Here is a 21,095-nt window from a genome sequence, read left to right as displayed (position 1 = left end):
ATACACAGGTGTTTTCAGTTATTTGGACAGATCAGACTTCCTCTCATGGCTGCATGGATGTGTACAGACTGCTTTTAGCTTTGTCACACCTATTGGGTCAGGACAATTAACACCTTTTTGTTTTGAATTTGCATATATGACGTTCAGTGACCTCAATATTTTCACATCAGCCATTTTGAGTTTTTATAGCAGGAAAATAATGGAGACACAAATCTGACAAAAGATAGAAAAATAAGTTAATTAATTAATACTATTAGGTTGGTGCTCAGTGTGCTTAGCTAACACACACACACACACACACACAGGGAAATTTGGAATACATAAAGCGAAATGGAAAATATTGCTTGTGTGCCAGGCCCTAGTTTTGTGCCTACTGGTTGACTGGCATTAATTGTATTAGTTACACCTGTGCTTTTTACCCCCCCCACCCCAAGTCAAAATGTCTAATGAGAAAAGGGCCCATCTTCAGCATGGCTCCCCCCAACCTCATCCTGCCTAAAAGCTAATCAGGCAGAAATGGCAGACACCGGTGTGAGTGTGTGTTGCCTTGGCTATTACTTCATTTTACAGTGGGGCAAACTTTCAACAGATGTTGCTTCTGTAGTAGTCCATATGTTGGCTGTAATACTCTCTCCTGTCCACACAGTTAGTTTATCAGGAAGCCTCAGAAAGCTGCAAGTAATCCCAACACCAGGTTATTACCTTAACATGAGCTAAGTCCCATTGCAACCATTATAGGCATAAAATCCTTTCATACTTTGGTCATAATAAATAAGGCGGGGTGGATTTGTAAATGCATCCATAGAATGGTCTGAATCAAGTTTCCAGTCATCAAATTAGTAGTCCTGTCTTGAACTGTGGTTCAACAGACATGGAAATCCAACCTGGTCCAGTGCATTAAGCCTGCAAACGAGGCTACATGTGAGGGAGAGGGGAGGGGGGATGAAATCCCACTCCCTCCGTGTACTACAGTGCCCAGAAAGGATTGAATGGGTTTGTAACGTAGGAACAGAAATAATGCATTTACCTTTCTCATCCAGACTATACAGTCTTTACGCAGACGAACTGTCTCGTGTAGGGAGCAGAGCAGGAGGTCGATGCATCGGAAAGAAAAAGAATCTCCCGACGCGTCCATTTTTATTGTCTCCACTGAGTCCTTGTTGTAAAACGTGCAAATTAGAGCATGCAAAACACCGCATCTATCGTGCATCTCCTCACCCGACAAGTCAAACGTGCAGAAATAACGATTTGTAAGTCGACAAAATGAGCTCATCCACGGCGTGTGGCGGAAGGGGGGATTTTGTAAAGATGTGAGAATGCATTAGAATGCAAGAAATGGTGTGATGGCGAGAGGGACTGTTGGGAGAGACAGATCTGCATATGGAAATTAGGGTTAGCGTGGATAAAATTATACTTAAACTGCTGCATTATTTTGTATTCATTTGTGCGGAACCCCTGCAGTGAGACTGAGGGGGACAACAAGTGACTTTGTCACAACCTACAGAGGTGACATGGAACAGGTGCTCACTGCGTTAGCAACAGAGGTGTATGCGAAAAGATGTTTTAAATGTAATTTAGACATGTTAAGCAGTATTCGTCACGTGTGTTTCTACCTATATCTTCGGTTTAAATACATTTCGACTTTTAACTCTTAATGTGTAAATAAAAAGACCAAGTGGACATTTTTAACTGATTAAATTACTTCTATTCTCATGAAGATGAAAATGAGGCTCAGCGTTGTCAATGTGAAACAAAGTAAGTAGAAAACAGTTTTTTGCTCTCATACAAATCTCTGCAGGAGTAAAGATATTCAAAACAGTAGAGAATACTGGACACAAACGATCACTACAAAAACACACTCACACGGAGAAATAATGCGACGAAGGAAGCTCGTTACAGTGAGACCTCTTTCTCTGTGTGGATAGATAGGCAGGGCCCCGCCCACTGTGAAACTTCCGACCAATCATCGGACGCGTGGAAGAGTGTGCGCATGCGTCCTGTGAACGCGCGGGAGAGACCGAAAACCCAAACAACGGCGTGATGACAGCTGTGTAATCTTCATGCGTTTATTTAGATTTACGGAATATAACACCACAGAGGAAGACAGAAGACAAGGTTTGTCGATGTTTCAGTAACATTTGTGTTTCTAGAGGCGATGTTGTGTTTCGTTTCCCTGTTACAAATACCGCTATTTCACTTTACTAACGCCAACTGCATTCAAGATGAGTAGATATTACTAAAATGTTAGCTTAAAAAGCTAATCGCCGTATAAACACGATAACACTACTGGTAGAGAATTACCAAATTAACATGTTATAATTTACTACCATGTCCTTCAAGCTGCATTATAAAGTACAAAAACTTAAGCTAACTATTTGTATTATCTAACGCAGATATTTGAGCTAGCTAGCGTTACTGACTGAAGTTGTGAAGCAAGACATCATTTGTCAGATTTTGAAGGTTAGTTTAAGTGAAAACATCATTTATCCCAGACAGCTGTCAACTGAATAATGACTGTTTGACATAATGAATGCAATTGTCTGACCTGTTATTTGGCATATTGTATTGGGATTTTCTATGTTGTGTAGAAATACTGTACATATACACAGTGGTAATTGTTTGAAATTTGTGATATTGCTTTGAATATACACTCGCCAAGCTCTTTATTAGGAACACTATACAAATACTAGATAAGGTCTCCCTTTGCTATCAAAACAGCCTCAGTCCTTCGCGACATGGATTCCACAAGATGTTGGAAACATTTCTTTGAGATTCTGCTCCATATTAACATGATTGCATCACATCACATTGTTGATGTAAATCTCTCTTTCTTTGACATCCCAAAGGTGGTGTATTCAAATCTGGTGACCAGAGAGCTCACTGAAGTACACTGAACTCATTGTCATGTTTATGAAACCAGTTTGAGACTTATGTTCTGTAACATGGTGTAGCCATTAGAAGACGGTAAATTCTGGCCTTAAAGGGAGGCACATGGTCAGCAACAATGCTCAGACAAACTGTGGCATTCAAGCAATGATTGATGGTATTAATGGGCCCAAAGTGTGCCAAGAAAATATTCCCCACACCATCACACTACCACCAGCAGCCTGGACTGTTGACACGAGGCAGGCAAGGCTCGAATTCTGACCCGACCATCTGTAAGACTCATCAGGCCTGGTTATGTTTTTCCAGTCTTCAACTATCCAGTGTTGGTTGTCCACTGCAGCCTCAGATTTCTGTACATGACTGACAGGAGTGGAACCCAACGTGGTCTTCTGCTGTTGTAACCCACCTCAGGTTCAACATGTACTGCATTCTGAGATGCTTTTCTGCTCACCACAGTTGTAAAAAGTGGTTACTGTAGCCTTTCTGTCAACTCAAACGAGTCTGACCATTCTCCTCTAACCTCTCATTAACAAGGCATTTCTGTCTGCAGAACTGCCTGGATGTTTTTTTTATTTACTGCACCCTCTTAGTAAACTCTAAGGACTGTTGTGCATGAAAAGCCCCAGAGATCAGCAGTTTCAGAGAGACTCAGATGAGTCCGTCTGGCACCAACAGTCATTTTCCCCATTCTGACATTTGGGGTGAACATTCACTTAAGCTCAATACTTGCACATGCACGATTTTATGAATTGTTCTACTGCCGCATGATTGGCTGATTTGATAACTGCATGAATAAGCAGGCGTACAGGTGAGAGGTGTTTCTGTTATTTAGCCAAACCTCACTGATGTAAATGGAGTAGAAAAATCATAGAAACAACTGTCCCTATAACACAACACAATACACAATACATTCAACAGAACCACAAACTGCAGCCTCCAAAATGACAATAAAGTTGAATCATCACCTCTCTAAACAGTTTCAACACAAACTGAATGTTATAACATTAATGATGGTAGGATTTATTACAGGACTGTTGTATTACTCTTCATTATAATACCTGGGTGTACCTAATAACCTGCAAATGAATGTACACCTGTTTTATGTCACTTCTGATTTGTGTAACAGTCTTGTGATGTCTCAGCACAGTGTTTTTTGTCATCAAAGGTGATACCGAATCTGCACTGACAACATGGCAGATGACTTCAGCCAATCCCTCACCCCACCAGTTTCCCCCTTTGCAGCAGACAGCCTATGTGAGCTCACTCCAGCCCAGCCGCCTTGTTTCTGCTGTTCTGAAACAAAGAACGACCCCACTGGAGCACTCTCCGCAGAAGGATACACTGCGAGAGGCTCATTGAAACGGTATAGACACTGTCAATTCACCGTAATCACAAAAAAAAAAACATATTGCCCCACTTGGAGGTCACCACTGCAGTTTGTGATACTTTGAGTAGCACAAATGAAATTTACCTCCATTGTAATTGGGTGGCAGCAGATGTCTCAGCAGCAGAACAATTCTAGTAAATAAAGTCATAACTAATGTAAATGCATCTTTTCTATAGGCTGCTGTTGCATCTTGACCCAGCCCCTGCAGAGTATGAGACGGACACAGTGGAGATTTTTGGCTTCCCCTGGGTAACAGAGACAGTACTGGTAGAATCTATAAAGGTGCTCTTTGGCCTGTTCAGGTAAGCCAAGATGTAAAACAGATTTGAGTCTGTTTTTAAAGAAAAAACATTTTTTAAAGTGAATGTATGTTGCTGTCACCACCCTACTTTGAAGGTCCTCAAGAGCTTAGTGAGCTAATTTGTGTTTAAAAAACTGTCCACTATGGTTCAGACACATGTCTGTGGACTTATATGCGCTTTGTTATATTTCAGACAAAAGGTTTACAGGTTGGAGACTTTGGTGCAGTCCAGCTCACATGACTTTGGTAAGCTTTTATATATTTGTATGTAATTTGTTGTTCAGATAATAATCAGGGTATTAGTTTTCATATCAGAATTTCACACACAGTAGGCCATTATTTACCCACATAAACAGACATCTTATGTGTTGGAGAATACCACGTGCAAAAAGTGAATTTCACTAAACATTATGCTCTCTTGGACATTTGAAAATCAGCTCCAAATTATGAACCCTTCATCGTTTTGGGGACTGGGAGGTCAGGGTTCAAATTCCAGTTGGAGCATCTCTCCAGTAAACTGAGATTTTTCATATTTTTTTCAAATGTTGACCTGATGTATCATCACCAGATAATACTCAGCATTTAAACGTTTGAATGTGGTTTCTACTTCGTATATATGTTTATCTGGTTGACTGAAAAAGTGAGTAAGTAATGCTGTTTCAGTGAGTGAGTTAAGATTACCATTGAGAATTCTAGTGTTTGAGTCATGTCTGATATCTGGTACAGTTCGCTTGTTTTACATATGAATTATGATTCTGCCCATAACATCTGTAATGTGTTTTAGGTCAAGCAGGTAACCTCCACTATGAAGCAGAAGACCTCAGACAACAGTGTGTTTCATTTCTTCAATTTGTCAAAGTCTCCTTACACAGGTAATTCTTTGTATTTAATGTTAACACTATTACCACTAATTAAAATGTTTTTTACTACACATTAAAATATTGTGCATTCAGTTGCTTTTACTGCATTTGTTTGATTATTTGACCATGCATGTCTTTTTATTATCTGTTCAGATATCTGGAACCTTCCAGTTCACTGGATGCATGTCCATCCCATCCCTATGAGGAACTGGAGGCTCAGCTCCCCTCTGCTCTTCTGGAGGAGCTGTTTGGCATCACTCTCCTCATAGGACGTCTCAAAGACCTTCCTACCAATGTTCAAAGTGCCTTCACTATACAGAACCAGGGAAAGGTATGACTGAATATTGATTAATTTGCATAGATCTTGGTCTAGTGCAGTCACTCACCGACTCTACTAGGTGAATGTATGTAAAGCATGTGTTACATAAGCGTCAGGTTGTTCTGTAAACGACATAGAGCTTGGAAACACATACAAGACAAGAGCAAATGGCATGACTGTGATTAAGCTTTACAGAGCAAAGGAAATAATATAATAACTGTTTTGAGGAATGACTCATATGGCCAGAGTTCTTTTTCATAGCCCTTAATCCAGAATTCCCACCACCCCGATGATTTCTCTGCTGTTGACATTGAACTTGGTACTTTGCATTCCTCCACAGATTTTTCCTCCGTCTTGGCATCTGTTACACCTTCATCTCGACATCCACTGGTCAGTCTTAGAGATCCTTCACCTACTTGGTCATAAGATGCAAGGTATGTGTCAGGTCCGTGCACCAGAATACTCTAGACAGCATGTGGCTTGTGTGTAGTATAGTTAGTCATTATCACGGGAACAGGCTTTTTGTAATTTAACCTGTTCGTGTCTCCAGGCCAGGTGGTGTACGCCCACCAGTTTGTGAACCTGACAGGAGAGAACCTGACTGATGCCAGTCTGTTTGAAGAACACCTGTGCAATCTGCTGTGTGACCTTACTGGTCTGGCCATAGGCAAATACAGCAAGGTGGGTGGCTGGCAACAAATCATTACATCTTACTGTTGAGATGCATCAGTGGTATTTCTGATTATTTATAACTGAAAGTATAACTGTCATTCTGATGTAATTTCAACATTTAATACCTAATAGAAACTGGATGGAAACTGCATATATCAATCATTATGTGACAAATATATAGAGTAAAATAGAGCTTCATGTGGGAGCTTACTGTGTGAAATGGATCCTGTTGATTTCTAGGTAAGGCCTACAGAGGCTCTGAGCAGCCATCACTTCCTTTGCTCCTGCACCAAAGAGCTGTGGGTCCTGCTCATGCACCTTCTGGAATACAGGAATAAAGTGTTGCACACACAGGTAATGGAAATACACACACGTTCACATTCACACACTAAAATTCAACTCTGTCCATACTACATTAACCAACTTGTGTTTCTCATTATCTGTCTAGTCTTTTTGGAGCTACATGAACTTGTTGCTGAGGCCTCTGGTTTCAGGGAAGCCTGCAGCAGAACAGTTCAGTGGCCTCCCCACTCACTGTAAAGACCCTCTGGGATTCACATGGTGGTTGGTCACACATTTAGCAATGTTAGGCCAGTACAGTCGTAACGGCTTGGTCCAGAATGAGGTAAGAGACTTAGAATCACTATATTGTTACCTGCAGATGTTACAATGCACAAAACCTGGGCAATATAAGACTATATCACAGGTTGACCACTGTGGAGCATTGAGAGATATGTTTTTGACAAGGAAGTGTGGGAATGAATTGTCAAGAATAAGGGAATCGGAAAGTAGTTTTAAATATTTGAATATGCACTTGATTAACTAAAGCACATGCACTTGCAATTTTAGACGTATAAACTGAAGTTTGTCTTTCAAATTACTATTATCCATTCCATCAAAAATATTGTTTTATTTTTAGTCAAACCATTAGAAGAAACTTTTATCCATGATGTAATAGTACATGTTTATTTCATGTTATTCATCCAGGTTGTGCAAGACTAAATTGAATTCTCCACTTGACAGAAGTTGTATTTTTGAAGACATTTTCACCACTCGTCAAACATTTTGCCCACATTTATGCTTTAATTACAGTATGATTAATAACTATTGATACATGTTCATCTGCACCCACAGAAACATCTGGGCGATAACTGGGCTTTTTTGCAAGAGTTGCTCAAGTTAACTTGCAATCCCAAGGTCAGCACTGCTTCCAGTTAAACTAACCTTTCAGATTAATTATTGTTTTATACATTTTTAGTGGTTGTATACTAAATTAAACACCATGTGTCTGTTTGTGCTTTTAATAACAGGGAGGTCTAGCAGAGGAGCAGGTTAGGATGCATGTCCACTGCTGTTTCAGTCTCTGTCTGCTGTGGGAACCAAGCACCAGTGCCGTCTCTGCTCTCTGGGACTACTACAGCAAGAATCTGGTGAGTATAAGCCTCTAGAGGAAACAAGGACATGAAATGCTGTGGTCATTTGATTGTGTAAAACAAACGGTTGCACAAACTTGATACCTTGATAACTGATTTTAAGCACATAGCTACAGATCAGATCAGATTAAACCGCCCAGCACTTTTGCAATGATACAGTCTTTAGTGTTCTGCTTTTGTTTTGTTGCTGTCATTCCAATAGCTTTACTTTTTGTAAGGAAGTAAGGGGTTAGGCTTATCTCTGATCTTTTAGATTGTTATCATGAGTTGCATCATATTTGTTGCTGTTTTTATTTAGGACACACTTATAATTCTTTTTCATGTTATTAAAACGGTTACTGAAATTAGTCATGCACATTTATCTTTAGGTTATTAACCAGGACTGTACAGTTACATTATCTTCTTTCCCTCCTCTCCAGAGCGCCTCATTCACTGTGCCCTGGCTCGGGATGTCTGGCCTGGGCACTTTGTGTAAGACGCCCCTGGCCCTGTTGGAGCAGGCCCGCAGCTGCTGCTCCCCCTCTCCCCTCCATTCTCCAGGACACACCCAGCTGTACCGCTCAGCCAACTCCTTCCACATCTTCCTTCGAGTGTTGGCCCTGTGCCTTGCCCAGGACAGGGCTGGTGGAGTCCCACAGAGACAGATCAAAGGAAGGTAAGGATGGAGCTAAGTCTGCAAGGCTTTGTAGTTCTCACTTCACATTCACTTCCACCATGAAAAGTAAGTCCCATGACCAGCCAGTCAACTCGACACCATATAGGTTTTTGGAGAGAAAACTAAGAGTGGAGGCTGTGAGAAATGATTACTAATCAGGACTAGGCTTTGTAGGATTCCTTTTTCCCCTTGATCTTCTAATGTGTGATGTGTTTGAATTTGTGTGTGTGTGTGTGTGTGTGTGTGTGTCTAGGTGCATACTTGCATGAATACACAAACAACATGTGTGTTTGCACACTATCATGCTTTTCAGTCTTGTTTGTGTGGGTGCCAGGTGCACCGCAGTCTCCCAGTGCATCTTTGATATTTACTCAGGCCCCCCAGTGGAGCAGGTGTCTCAGGAGTCAACCACCTGCTCTTCAGCACAGAGCAGAGCCAAGGAGCCTCCTACTGATGCACACACACACTGTGCACCTGCTCCCCAGAGTAGTGACATGGTTTCAGAGTGTGTGAGGCCGTTGGATGGAGTAAGAGTGTGTGTCTTTGTGATGGAAAGTAAGAATAAAGACAGGAAAGATCACAAGCTGATGTGTACATCAGAACTGAACACTGGACCATCCTATATCCCAGGCCCCGGCTAGGCGCCAGAGAGTGGCAGCCGTAGATAAATCTGCCTAATGACTTCCCTCTGTCTGGAATGTGCTCAGTAGCACTGCAGACATGAGGGCTAATTAGCTAACGAGCGTGGCGGTTAATTCGCCTTAACGAAGCCGTGTTGGTTTCCAACACGGATAGAGAGGGGAGCTTGGGTGGTGGAGAGTGGAGGGGGTGTGGGTGGTAGGCAGTCTGGCAACAGCCAAGCTGGGCTGGGACAGGTCCAGGTTCCCCCCTCCACCCCCCTCCACCAAAACTATCACCACTGCCTCCTCCCCCCCCCGGAGGCGTGAGGCGTGCCGACTGTATCGCTACAACGTTTCGGCAGCGTTCCCACTCCTGGCCGGGCGCTGCGGGACACCCGCGACGACCGCATTAATGGGATCGACTGTGAGCATGTTGATCTCCAACGCAGGGAGTTAGGAGCATCTGCTCGCCTCCGGAAAAAAAAGCTGTCCAGAATAAACAAACAGACAGACAGGTTGGGAGAACACAGAAAATCCCCACTTCTGCCTCCCAGTGCGCTGCTTATATCCCTGTTACATATTACCCATTCATCTATTTAAATCTCCCTCCCCTCACACTCTGACTGCATGCTTGGCCACCTTCTCCTTTTATAGTCCTCTGTGGGTGTAACTAAGCTGATTTCGGTGTTAACCTGGTCTTTCTCAATTCCTCTCTCGTTTTTCTCCACGCCTTTATATCACTCATACTTCTTACAGTGAGTTTGTCTTGGGATGCTCACTGTTTGTGTTTTGACCCAAACAGCAGCTTTGCTCACCTGTGTGGGCTGCATCTGTGTTTGGGAGGTGGGATGGAAAAGGGGGGGGAGTGGGGGCTCCAGCCTTCTGTGTTTTCCTGCCAGGCGAGCAAGCAGCAAGTTGAATGTGTGGCAATGCATGTGTGTGTTTGGTTTTATTGATCTCTCTCTGGTGTTGCAGTAAATTGGTTTGGCTGTAGAGAGAGGGACCAAGCGCCTACTGCTGTGTGTCTGAGTGTCTCTGACATTTAACATGATCTTTAAAGGCATTTCTCCACAGTGCCCGCAGGATCTAACAGCGTGCTGGGTGGTTCTCTATTCTTCCTCTCTCTCTCGCTTTTTCTTTCTCTCACACACACACACACACACACACACACACACGCGCACACACGCACACTGGACACACATTGGCTGGGCAGCCCAGCCTCTCCCCTGGAGCTGAGAGGGTGATGGAGGCAGGTGGTGGGGTGCATGGTGGGAGTAGAAAGTTCAGTTAGTCAGTATTTAAAGTCAGGGGTTTCAGAAGAATCACCTCCGTCGAGTTGGTCAACGGAAGTAAAGAAATACATTGAAATGTGATTTTTAAAATGATTCAACCTTTTTCTTGCTTCAGATTATGTGATACTGTAAACAGCAGACACTGTAATCTGTCCCTGATCTATTCTGCCTTTAGCTAACCATCTCATGTGCCACATTTTAAAACATTTGTTTCTTCTTCCTTCCATTTTCTCCATAATTACAGGATTTACTCCAAGTTCTCCTCAAAGAAGATGCAGGAGCTGTCGGAGGCAGGCCTCAATAACTTCCTGCTGCTGTTTCTGGTGGTGGCCCGCCAGGTAGAGCTGGAGGATGTGGCCAGCAGGGCCTGTGAATTGCTAGGCTTCCTTCCCTCTAACTGCCCCCCTGGGCACCGCACCCTGGTCTGGAGAGGACAGCTTTCACTGCTTCTGTTGTTCCAAGTAGGTTTGTTAATCAAAATAATTTTCACAAAATATATATGCTGGTTTTTGAAATTAATCTTGAAGTGTATTGTTACAAGTTTCGCATACAACAAAGGCTTTTTTGTGATGTACAAATTCCACTTGTTCACATTTTTTGACATTATATGAATTGTTCAAGGAGCGGGGTCTGGACGTTGGTGCCCAGGCCAGCTGGCTGGCTTCCTCCTTTAATGAGACAGCCAAAGAGTTCTACAATAAGACCACAGAGGTCTCTCGCAGACTTGCCCTCTGGGGGCCACTTGGCTCCTATCTGGATGGTGTGTCAGAGGTGTTTGAGACGAGTGCCAGTCTCAGCCTATCAGAGGAAAAGCTACTAAACGAGGGGTTCGATTGGTTGCTGCCTGCCTGCCGCCAGTCAGAGCTGAATTCTGCCCTGGGCTTTCTGCAGATTGTCCTCGCCCAGCTCAGGTGAGACAGCTGGTTTAAATACTCATCAGCTCCCAAGTATCTCATACTTGTCTTCAGTTCTTAAATTCTTTTCTTTCACTGATAGCTGTTCCATCATAGATAGTAGACAAATGTTTTCTGGCCAAGGCCAAGCTAAGCTTTCATTAAAATCTGATAAGTGGCCACAGCAGAGGAGAGTGATTTCTTCCGCTCGTCCCAACCCAGTTCAGAGTCCACTCACTTCTCATACTGACAATAGGTGGATTGTGCTGTCAGCAGGAATGAGTGTCTGTAAAGACCTTATGTTGCGTTGAGGCCCTTGTTAGTCTCAGGAGGCCTAGTGGCCTCCGGGTCACCCTCACCAGGTGCTGCCAGAACCCTGAGTAGAGTTACAGGCCCAGGAGACCCTCCATGGACCCTCCTGTGGTCATAGGGACAGCGGTATGCTGTGGGCCTTTTATCAGAGACTATGGTCAGCAGGGCGTCAGGACGGGTTCAGCTGTAGGACACAGGTGTTCGTTACACGAACGACCCCAGCAGAGGGTCAGAGAGCTGCAGCTGAAACAGTGTCTGTTTATGTGGGGAAGCAGAGGCAGGAACAGAGGTGACAGTAGATAGAAGTCAGATGAGACTGTAAGTTTATGAAGTGAGAAATTATGTGTGATCATTTAGTGCACAGTAGATACAACATACAGTTAAATCTGATGTTGAAGCGCTGAGTTTCACCTTGTTTGCCAGCCTTCAGTTTTACAACAACCCTTTGCTTTCCAATGAACCATATTAATAGCAAGTAGTACACTGTAACCTAAAGACAAACCACATATACAAGAGAGAAAGCACAAGCATTAAGGGAATCACCCTCCAAATCCAGAAATGCAAAAAATACATTAAGGGAAACACACTAAAGAACAGAAAACTCCTATACTGATAGTGCTCTGGTGACACCAGGGTGAGTTAAGGGGTCTATTTGGATAAGCAGTGATGCACAGATACTTTTCCCTGCCCATCAGATATTGTGTTCATAATCTAACCTAATTTGCTCCATCATTTTCATATGTGTTGCTACTATATTCAGTAAGTTGGGGCTGGGCAGATATGACACTGAGAAAGAAAACTGATACAGTGAACTTGTGGACCAGAAAACCAAAAAAAAATAAAGAATGAGCAGAAAGACAAAAAAAGCTCCATAATACCGAGGAGAGCTGTAAAGTCGAGTGATAATTATCTAAGTTCATCACTGTCACACCATGACACATTTCACATTATAGATCATCCATTGTGAATGAAAATACTGAGTAGACTAGCTTTAAATTGAACACTTGGTAAAGATGTATACAAATCTCAGCAAGTTTTCAATGCCACATGAAGCACTTGACATTTTTCAATACTGCTACTTATAGACCTGCTATCAAAGTGTTGAAGATCAGCTCTACCAAGTACATATCCCTGGTTTTGCTGCATTTCTACATATGCATGTTATTTCTTAAATTGTTTTTACGCCCCTATGTATACATTGTGTTTGTGCTGAGTGTTAATAAGTACTAAAGCTGTTACTGCCACCACCACTTATATACTTACATACTTAAACTACTTACAAAAGGTTAATAAATAAGCTAAAACACTAGAATAAGGACATTGTAAAGTTAAGTGTTACCAAGCCCTCACACTTTTTCATGTAGGTGTATGATTGCTTCAATTCTCTAGTGTATACATTCCACCCTCTCCACCCTGCACACACAAACCTACACAACTGCCCACACACAGAAATTGAAACACTAACCCAAGTGTGCTCCTCTTATTTCAATGCCGGGCTCCCGTAACACGCTATCTGGTTAGCTCTGCTAATTCCCAAACTTCCCATCTCAGATCTTGGGGTTGGAGGGCACACATTTGCACATTAATGGCCAAGGAGAGAGAAGAAGAGAACTCCCAGAGGCCCTCTGTGTTATTGCCCGGACCACACTGACCCATTTAACCAAATAAAAAATACCATGCTCTCGCTTTCCAATCCGTCCCGCCAAATTAAACATAATTTTTCGGCCTGGCAATTCTCGGTATCTCTTTGTGATTAATGCCTTTTCTGTGACACAATTAATGGGTAATTATGTAGCCTGGCAAATTTAGCCTGTGCATCATTATGTCTATTAAGAGCCGTGTGGAATCTGCACACATTAAGAGAATTATTCTGCCAATGGCTGAGGCAGTGGAGGGTCCGAACATTCACTCTTGATAGCCATCGCCATGGTGCTGAGGCAAGAAGCCAGTCCCAGGCATAATTCCTCAGTTTGATTCCTTCCCATGACCCTCTACTGTGGGAGGGTGTGGGTGGAACTGGTTGATGAGGTGAGCTGGCATTGAGACACCCTGTTGGATCTGTTTTTGGTCCAAACAATTAATCCCCATCTCCTTGGCTTGATAAAATACAAGCCTTCCTGTGAAGTGTTTTCCTTTGTGAGCGTTAAGACATTTTACTGGATGTTGAGCCTTCATTTTCAAAGTCAAGGACACATACTGTTGGGTCTGTTATGAGACATTTTGGTAGAGGTGCATGGATAATTTCAAAGAGAGAGGAAAGTTTAACTTGTGGCTGGATATTTGTTTGATGCATCCCTATCTGTCTGTCATTATTAGGATGCTATATTTTTATTTCATGTGTCTGTATGTTGGATGCAGCTGGGAGAAGGGGTTAAATGGGGTCCCTAATGGTGTGTTGGTGTTGAGAGTGTGTGTGTGTGTTTGTGTGTACACATTGTAAGAAGCTGCAGTGAGGAGGATTAAGTGGGGTCTCTGACGATGTCTTGTACAATGAGGGTTGATGGGTGTGAAAGGCCCATTCCGCAGTAGTAACGAGGCTAATGAATTCAGACTCTAATCGATTGTCTCAGCTCTCTCTGGATTAGATGCAACCTTGCTGGAAGGGAAGGCACCGTTGAGGTGTGTGTGTATGTGTGTGTACCATAGTAGCAGACTAGAGTGAGGATGGGATTGAAGGGGGGTTTGCTAGTTCCTCTATTCTTTCCTCCTCTCCCAACACACCTCAAATCCCGCATCCCCACACCCCCATCCGGGCGAATGAGGGGGACAGGAGGATCATCTCCAGTCTAAATGAGATTACAGCTCCTTCAGCTGCTTATCTGGGCTAATGCCAGCCACTGTGGGGCTGCTGTAGCGGCTGGGGCCAGGGCCAGGGATGAGCCAGAAGAGCCAAAGTATAGTCTGTGTACATGGGATCAGCATTAGGCTCCACTCTATGGCTATAATATCCTCCTCTCCTTCCCCACCTCCACTTCCATCCAGTGCTGCTCCACACTGCAGCGCACCGCCGCACCAGTAATCCCCCAGGAGAGAAGAGAGGGAAAACACATGAAGAAGTAGTGAAAGAGAGAAACAGGGAAGCAAAAGGATTTGAGAAAGTAGAGGGTGGAGCTGGGGGGTGTGAGTTGTACACAAGAGGAAGCACTATGTTTGGATTTTGCATCGGTTAGATTTGTTTATCTGCTTTCTTTGTGTGTGTGTGTGTGTGTGTGTGTGTGTGTGTGTGTGTGTGTGTGTCTCCTTCCAGACGGGTCCATCAGCGCAGTGTCCAGTCAGCACCCACCTTGGCTTGGGCTCCTGCTACCACCAGTGTGGTGAAAGAGCGCCACCTAGCGGTAGCAGCAGCACTCTGGGCACACTTCTTCCCCTTCCTGCGCAGCCTACGCCTCTCACAGACACCCCCAGCACAGCTGGCAGATGCTGCTGCAGGTCAGTAACACCAAGTGGGAGGAAAAAAGACACTGTGAGAGGGAAGAGGAGGCTGGAGAAAGAAAGGGTGGAGGAGAGCAGGAAGAGTTTTGGACAAGAGTTCAACTAAAAGGGATTTGTGTCAGCTTATGCTGATTTTGAGGCGTGAGAATGAGAATTCAAACGGCAGTTTGACAGAGAGACGACCATTAGTAATTAGGTAGCAGGATAAGGTGATTTAAGGTATGTTAAGATTCAGAAAACATGGGAAAGAAAAGTGTCTAGACAGATAAGTCAGGGTACATGCTTTGTATCCTTCACTTTCATCAAGCAAGTATCAACTTTCCAGTAATTAAAAAAAATGAATTAATTTCATCTTCCTCAGGATTCACCCTGCTAGCATTTGATCTGCCCAGCTCTGCCCCCCAGGACCTTCAGCCCAACCCAGTCCAGTCCATCATGCAGTGCTTTGGCTGGGACGACATGGTTCATCCACTTCTGGTGACTCGCTACCTTCCCCATCTGCTCCAGAACAGGTACAGTTACACTTTCGGCTCTGCCCCTTGTGGCTATACGTCAATCAACAAAGCATTTTAACACATCACCCTCGTTTTAGAATATATGATTGGATGATGCTCTCCTCTGTTCCTGTCAGATATCAAGCTCCCTCATAATACACAGCACTTGACACAATAGTTTTTGTCCTATAGCTATATTGGGAGGTATACAATTAATAAATTAGACAGTGAGTGTCCTTGTTATTATGAAAATAGGTTTTAATGAAGAAATTGCAGCCATGCCCCTAAACAGAATACAGAATGTAGTGCATCTTTAAAATTACACTCAAGGGCACCAAACAACTTGACTGTTTCAACCTCTGAGGTCTTCTTCGACTGTGCCAAGTGATATTAAGGTGCTACACCTGAATATAAAGGCAGAACAAGGACACTGCTTGTATTTATTGTGTAGAAGTCCCAGCCTGCCAAGCCTCCTTTCTCCACAGTTCGAGCTGTTACCAATATGTTATTTATACAATGAAGTAATGGTCAATTCATTCACGTGAGAATTTAATTAAATTAGCACACCTAAGATAGAAATGTCCCCCTCCCCCTATCCTTCTAGACTCATCATTAAAACTGTGAGTCAACTCAGAAGAAATCTGAGGGGAGAGGCATTTATGTGTTTTAGAGACAAGTGGGTTTCAGTGTTTATGTATTTTTGAGACTCAGCATAGAAGAAAAATCTGACTACAGCACGATGAGGCATTAAGTGTGAATTTAAACATTGACATTAATGTGTGCTCACAGTATATGGTTCATGTTATCCCCCTTCTTTTCATTCACATCCTTAACCTCCTTCTGTGTGAACATTGTGTTTTTCTTTGTTTATCATGAACTTGCCACTCACATATTGAATATTTGATATTTCTACATATGTTTATCAACAGTTCACACCAGTAAACCCACTAGTTGTTTGTATAACTACATGTTACATTTGTCTTTTCCAGTGAGCTGGTGTCCTCGCTGAGCAGTGATGCTGGTGTCGTTGCATCGGGTTCAGCACAAAGCCTGTCAGTCAGGGCCTGGTTCAGGTGTGTTCTGCAGCAGCACCTGCACAAGAACCCAGATGGGTCTGACAGCAGAACAGGTAATACAACTGAATATTATCCTAAAATGTGAAACGGTAAATATTTTAGCTGTATTTGTACATTTTATGGCTATACCTCTGAACCAAACTAGAGCATTTGTACCTTGATGATTTTTTGAGCTATAAAAACACTGACAAACCTAGAGAGAATGACATTTTAGGTGGTAAACACAACAATCCAGTGTATAGTCACCCCTCTATCCCAGGACCCAAACTAAGTTAAAGTCACAGTATAATCAATATCTGGCATCGCCGCTTTTTATTCAAAGTGTTTTAGACACATGGTTGTTCTCTATGTGCAAATCCTTAACATGCATGACCACAACTCTGATCTGAGTTAAACCTATTCTTCAAATTTTCAAAATTTCTATGCTTGTATAGTAAATGCTTAGTTTTACCTATGAAGTGATATAAAACGCATCATTATTTGAGTAGACAGTGCTTGTGCCTGCGTTCCTCCAGGTCGTGCTGTGGAGGAGCAGTTGTGTGAGCTGACCCGGCTTGTGCTGAGGCTTCCTGAAGTGGACAGTCTTCTGCAGAGAGCTGGCCTCCAGCCCACAGCCAGCAGGCTCGAGTCCACTTCAGCCCTGGAGATGTTTATCAAGGTAACACATGCTCACAGCTGACATATATATTGTGCACTTTTAAATTTTACACTAAGCAATGGATTTACAGGGACAAGAAAATACTCGGGCTGTGGGAGACATTTCCAGCTACACCTTAGCTGACAACAGGCCTTTATGTTCTTGGGATGTACCATGCGCCATTTGTGTATATAAGACATAATGGACTCAGCATATCTAAAATTCATCCCTGTGCCTTTACATAAGTGTGCACTATATGTGACGTATGCTTAACATATCATGTCATATCTGGTCTCTGCTGCAGCAACCTGCATAAACATACAAATGTTACCATGAATTTCTCTTCTTATCTGCTTTCCCATGGTGTCAGGCTGTTGGCTGTGTGTACAGTGGACTGCAGGTTTTGTCAGAGCGTTCAGTCATGGTGACAAGAGCCCTGGACTATATTGGAGACATCCTGAAACACATTAAACCCTCTCTGGTCAGCAAGAACCAGGAGGGAGTGCAGCTGGCCTACTGGGCTGTTGGTAAGTGTAAAGCCCATAAACCTCAAACGCAATTTACAATACACAATACACTCTTCTGGAGCTCTTTGTTTTTACAATGTATTCTATGTTACAGACTGTAAAGAATTATTACACTTGTGTGTGTCTCTCTATGGTTGTCTCTTGTTCTGCGTGATCCAGGCTGCATAGTGAAGCACTGGAGCCCCCTGCTGGCCACATCCAAAGCCCAGCAGCTGCTGTTCCGTATCGTGGATGGGCTGCTGCTTCCCCACCACCTCACACAGCAGGATAAAGCTCTCAGGGACAGCCTGCCACTGTATCTGCAGGTTAGACATATACTGTACACCAACCCTCACCAAAACCCTTTCATCACTCATCTGTCTGTAATTTGTTTGGATGTTTCTCTTCTGACACTTTAATTTGTTCACCTGCAGGGTTTGTCAGTGGCTTCCAGCGTGTCTCAGTCTCAGGGTGCCCACCTGAAGCAGCAGCTCCGCTCTGTTACCCGCAGATATCTGGACCATTTCCTTCCCACCTCACCTTCTATGGGCGTCATCGCCAACCACCCAGTGCTTCTGGGTGCCTGCGAGGCCAACTCAAGCACCCAGGGGGTAGCGCTCAGGAGGACCATCCTGGAGGTGCTTTGGTATGTCTCTAGAACTGGAGTGTGGTTTGCCTCATTTCACCCACAGCCACATGGATTTCACATCCAGATTGTATTTTAATATGACTCCTGTCCAGCAAATCAATGTAGTGACTAAAATCAGCCAACCAGGATGTGTGTAAATCAAACAGACAAATGTCCACCTTTATTTATTTACTTGCTGCAATTTTAATCTTATAAAAGTTATTAGAAAAGCCCCTCTCTGATTTTACAGCGAGAGCTTCCTACAGTTCAAAGGTTATGCCCCTCCACCTCGCCTGGCGTCAGTCCTGATGTTCCTGTTGGAGCTTCTGAGACGAAACAGTGACTCTGACCCCGCCCTCCTCACTTTGCCCCTCCCCTCTCTGCTGCGCTGTGTGATGCTGGTCAACGAACCACAAGGTAACGGATGTTATGCATACAGACACACAACAATCTGAACATTTTAAAGTGTAGTTTTCCTGTCTTGTGTGTGAGTGCCCTCTAAATTTTGATATAGAAGGCATCCTGTGGGAGTCATTGTTTACCAGTGAAAGAAACAAATTAATGCTTTGGAAAAGTTTAACTAACTTTGGATTATCTGCATAACCACAGTCACTAGAGCAACCTCTTTCTTCACTCATGTGCAGCAAAAAAGATGTACCATGGTGCCACCCCAATTTTTAGGGGGAGGATCTACATGCCCTGATACTCAAATCAATAGTTCCAACCAATCCTGACAGGCATAATGTTGTAGTGAAGGGCCATGTTTTTGTTTTTTTCTCAAAGTTCTTTTGCACTTTTTCAAACTTTCCTTCAATATTAACTCAATAAATCATGCTACTTATATTTGAGATGGTTTCAAACATTAACATGAATACTTACAGTTTTCATCAGTGCTCACTGACACAAGTTATAGAGAAAGAAATGTGATAATTGAGTTTGTGTTAATAATAATGACTAAGGGGCTGTGTAATGATAATGTATTTGTTTTCTGTGCAGTAAGGAAGACGAGCACAGATGCTTTACAGCTTGTGGTGGAGCGATGTGCTGCTGCATCTATAGAGGGACCATGTGAGCAGATAATCACTGTCCTACGGTAACTGACAATAATGTCTAACAATAAATATCTGCACCTGTATGTGTTGTTGTTCACAGGAAACAGACCCTGATCCAGGCACTGCAAGCACAGAGAAAAACTATCTTACATTCAGGCCTATTCTATCCGTCATGGTTCTCACTGTTTGTGTCATTCTGATGCTCCTAGATCATTTGTGGAGGAGAATAAGGGAGTCTACGACAGGCAGGTGTACGGCGTACTGGAGACTGTGGCTGTTTTAGATCCCTCTGTGGTCCAGGCTCTCATTCCCAACCTTTCTGTCAGTCTGAGAAACACTGAGCACAAGAGAGGACTGGGCAAGAACATCGCCTTAAGGTAAGAAAGTGCATGAATCATATCCTGGAGGCCACGTAGACAGTAATCATTGCTTTAAACTATTTTTAAGTCGTCTAGACAATAAACCTTTTTCTGTACTGAACTAGAAATATTCTGTAGTTGTATTCTTTACTGAATGAGTCCATTAATGTGGCTGCTCCATCTCTCCGTGTAACAGGAGTGCATATAGGAAGTTGCTGTGCCTCCTCGGGGAGAGTGGGCAGGCTGAGCTCACCAGTTTGGAAGTGGACTGAAAAGTTAAAAAAAAAAAAAGAAGGACCAGCTCCAGGACCCAGCACCAGCTCCAAGAATCATTTCTTAGTCATACCAACCTTCCTCTTTGCTATATTTCCTGATTTGGTCGTCAGAGTGCATTACACTGTTACAGACGAGGGTGTCTTACAGAATCTGAGGGTTTTGTGCATTTCATTACTGTGATAATTAAAACCTAAACTACTGGTTTAGTATACTGGAAAGAACAGCAAGCATACATGCAGCTGTGATGTTTCAAGAGGCCTCATCAATTACTTACTGAACTTTGATGTTCTTACTGCATGAGCCGAATGTGTTCCAATCATGGACTACAAGCCTAATATCACCAGACTGTATATAATGTACATTTTGTAAAGAATGTGTAGTTCTGCATTTGGATAGATGTATTAATAATGAAATAAAATGTGACAGTAAATACGAATGCGTTCATACTAGTCAATATACCTTTTCATCTCAGTTCTATAGTAAGAAAAATGAGCAATGTGAGCATTGAAGTGAGAACAGACTATTTGTGCTTATTCCATAAGGTGCTGGATCTGTTTCTACTCACTTGGCACTCAGAATTACAGATTTGATGACAGTCGTGGGCGAGCCCAAAGAGTTCAGTGGCAAAAAAAGAAAAAGTACAGGAGAGTACTGTTTGTTCCAATTCTCTTTCTCGCCTTTCCAAGTCGCAGCAATCTCATGCAATCCGGCTTTAGTTTGCACCTAATCACATGAAGTCTCACTCCTGTCTCCCACAATCACCAAGTCCCATTTTCTGTCATTGCTAGTCATTTTCCAGCCTCATCAAACTGCAATGCATCCCTTCATCTGAGCAGCTGTCTGCTCTACTACGTTCCTTCTCTCCAACAGTATCAGAGGTGGTTGGAGAATTCATACAGAAGGTTGGCAGCAGAGCTGATGCTTTAAATTAGTGTTAAATTATCTATTCCTGCTAAATAATTCTCACAGAAGACTAGTCACCTCCCTTCTTTCCTCTGTTACAGC

At 43.0% G+C, this 21,095-nt stretch overlaps 1 protein-coding gene across 1 annotated transcript; it reads left to right on the top strand.

The window, feature by feature from the left end:
- Nucleotides 1-2,013: 2,013 nt before the first annotated feature.
- mms22l (MMS22-like, DNA repair protein) lies at nucleotides 2,014-20,522 on the top strand. The gene is made up of 26 exons (XM_023410415.2): nucleotides 2,014-2,115; nucleotides 4,052-4,249; nucleotides 4,450-4,575; nucleotides 4,768-4,820; nucleotides 5,359-5,446; nucleotides 5,588-5,765; nucleotides 6,094-6,187; nucleotides 6,304-6,434; nucleotides 6,666-6,779; nucleotides 6,874-7,050; nucleotides 7,560-7,622; nucleotides 7,736-7,855; nucleotides 8,278-8,513; nucleotides 10,670-10,886; nucleotides 11,047-11,336; nucleotides 14,878-15,059; nucleotides 15,424-15,574; nucleotides 16,546-16,685; nucleotides 17,148-17,290; nucleotides 17,640-17,796; nucleotides 17,956-18,101; nucleotides 18,210-18,421; nucleotides 18,654-18,820; nucleotides 19,400-19,496; nucleotides 19,665-19,832; nucleotides 20,011-20,522. The coding sequence occupies exons 2-26, from the start codon at nucleotides 4,077-4,079 to the stop codon at nucleotides 20,084-20,086; spliced, it is 3,699 nt and encodes a 1,232-aa protein (XP_023266183.1). The 5' UTR covers nucleotides 2,014-2,115; nucleotides 4,052-4,076; the 3' UTR covers nucleotides 20,087-20,522.
- Nucleotides 20,523-21,095: the final 573 nt, after the last annotated feature.

The sequence above is a fragment of the Seriola lalandi genome, unplaced genomic scaffold (assembly GCF_002814215.2).
Source record: "Seriola lalandi dorsalis isolate HSWRI2012SDOR001 ecotype SW California unplaced genomic scaffold, Sedor1 jcf7180002054425, whole genome shotgun sequence".
NCBI classification, from domain to species: Eukaryota; Metazoa; Chordata; class Actinopteri; order Carangiformes; family Carangidae; genus Seriola; species Seriola lalandi.
Note: the sequence above shows the minus strand (reverse complement) of the source record. Positions and strands in the feature narration are given on the sequence as shown.

Excerpts from the sequence above, each read along its gene's own strand:
- mms22l (XM_023410415.2), top strand. The coding sequence starts at position 4,077 with ATGGCAGATGACTTCAGCCAATCCCTCACCCCACCAGTTTCCCCCTTT. Across the intron at positions 4,821-5,358 it reads GTCCAGCTCACATGACTTTG|GTCAAGCAGGTAACCTCCAC; the intron begins GTAAGCTTTTAT and ends AATGTGTTTTAG. Across the intron at positions 7,623-7,735 it reads AGTTAACTTGCAATCCCAAG|GGAGGTCTAGCAGAGGAGCA; the intron begins GTCAGCACTGCT and ends TTTTAATAACAG.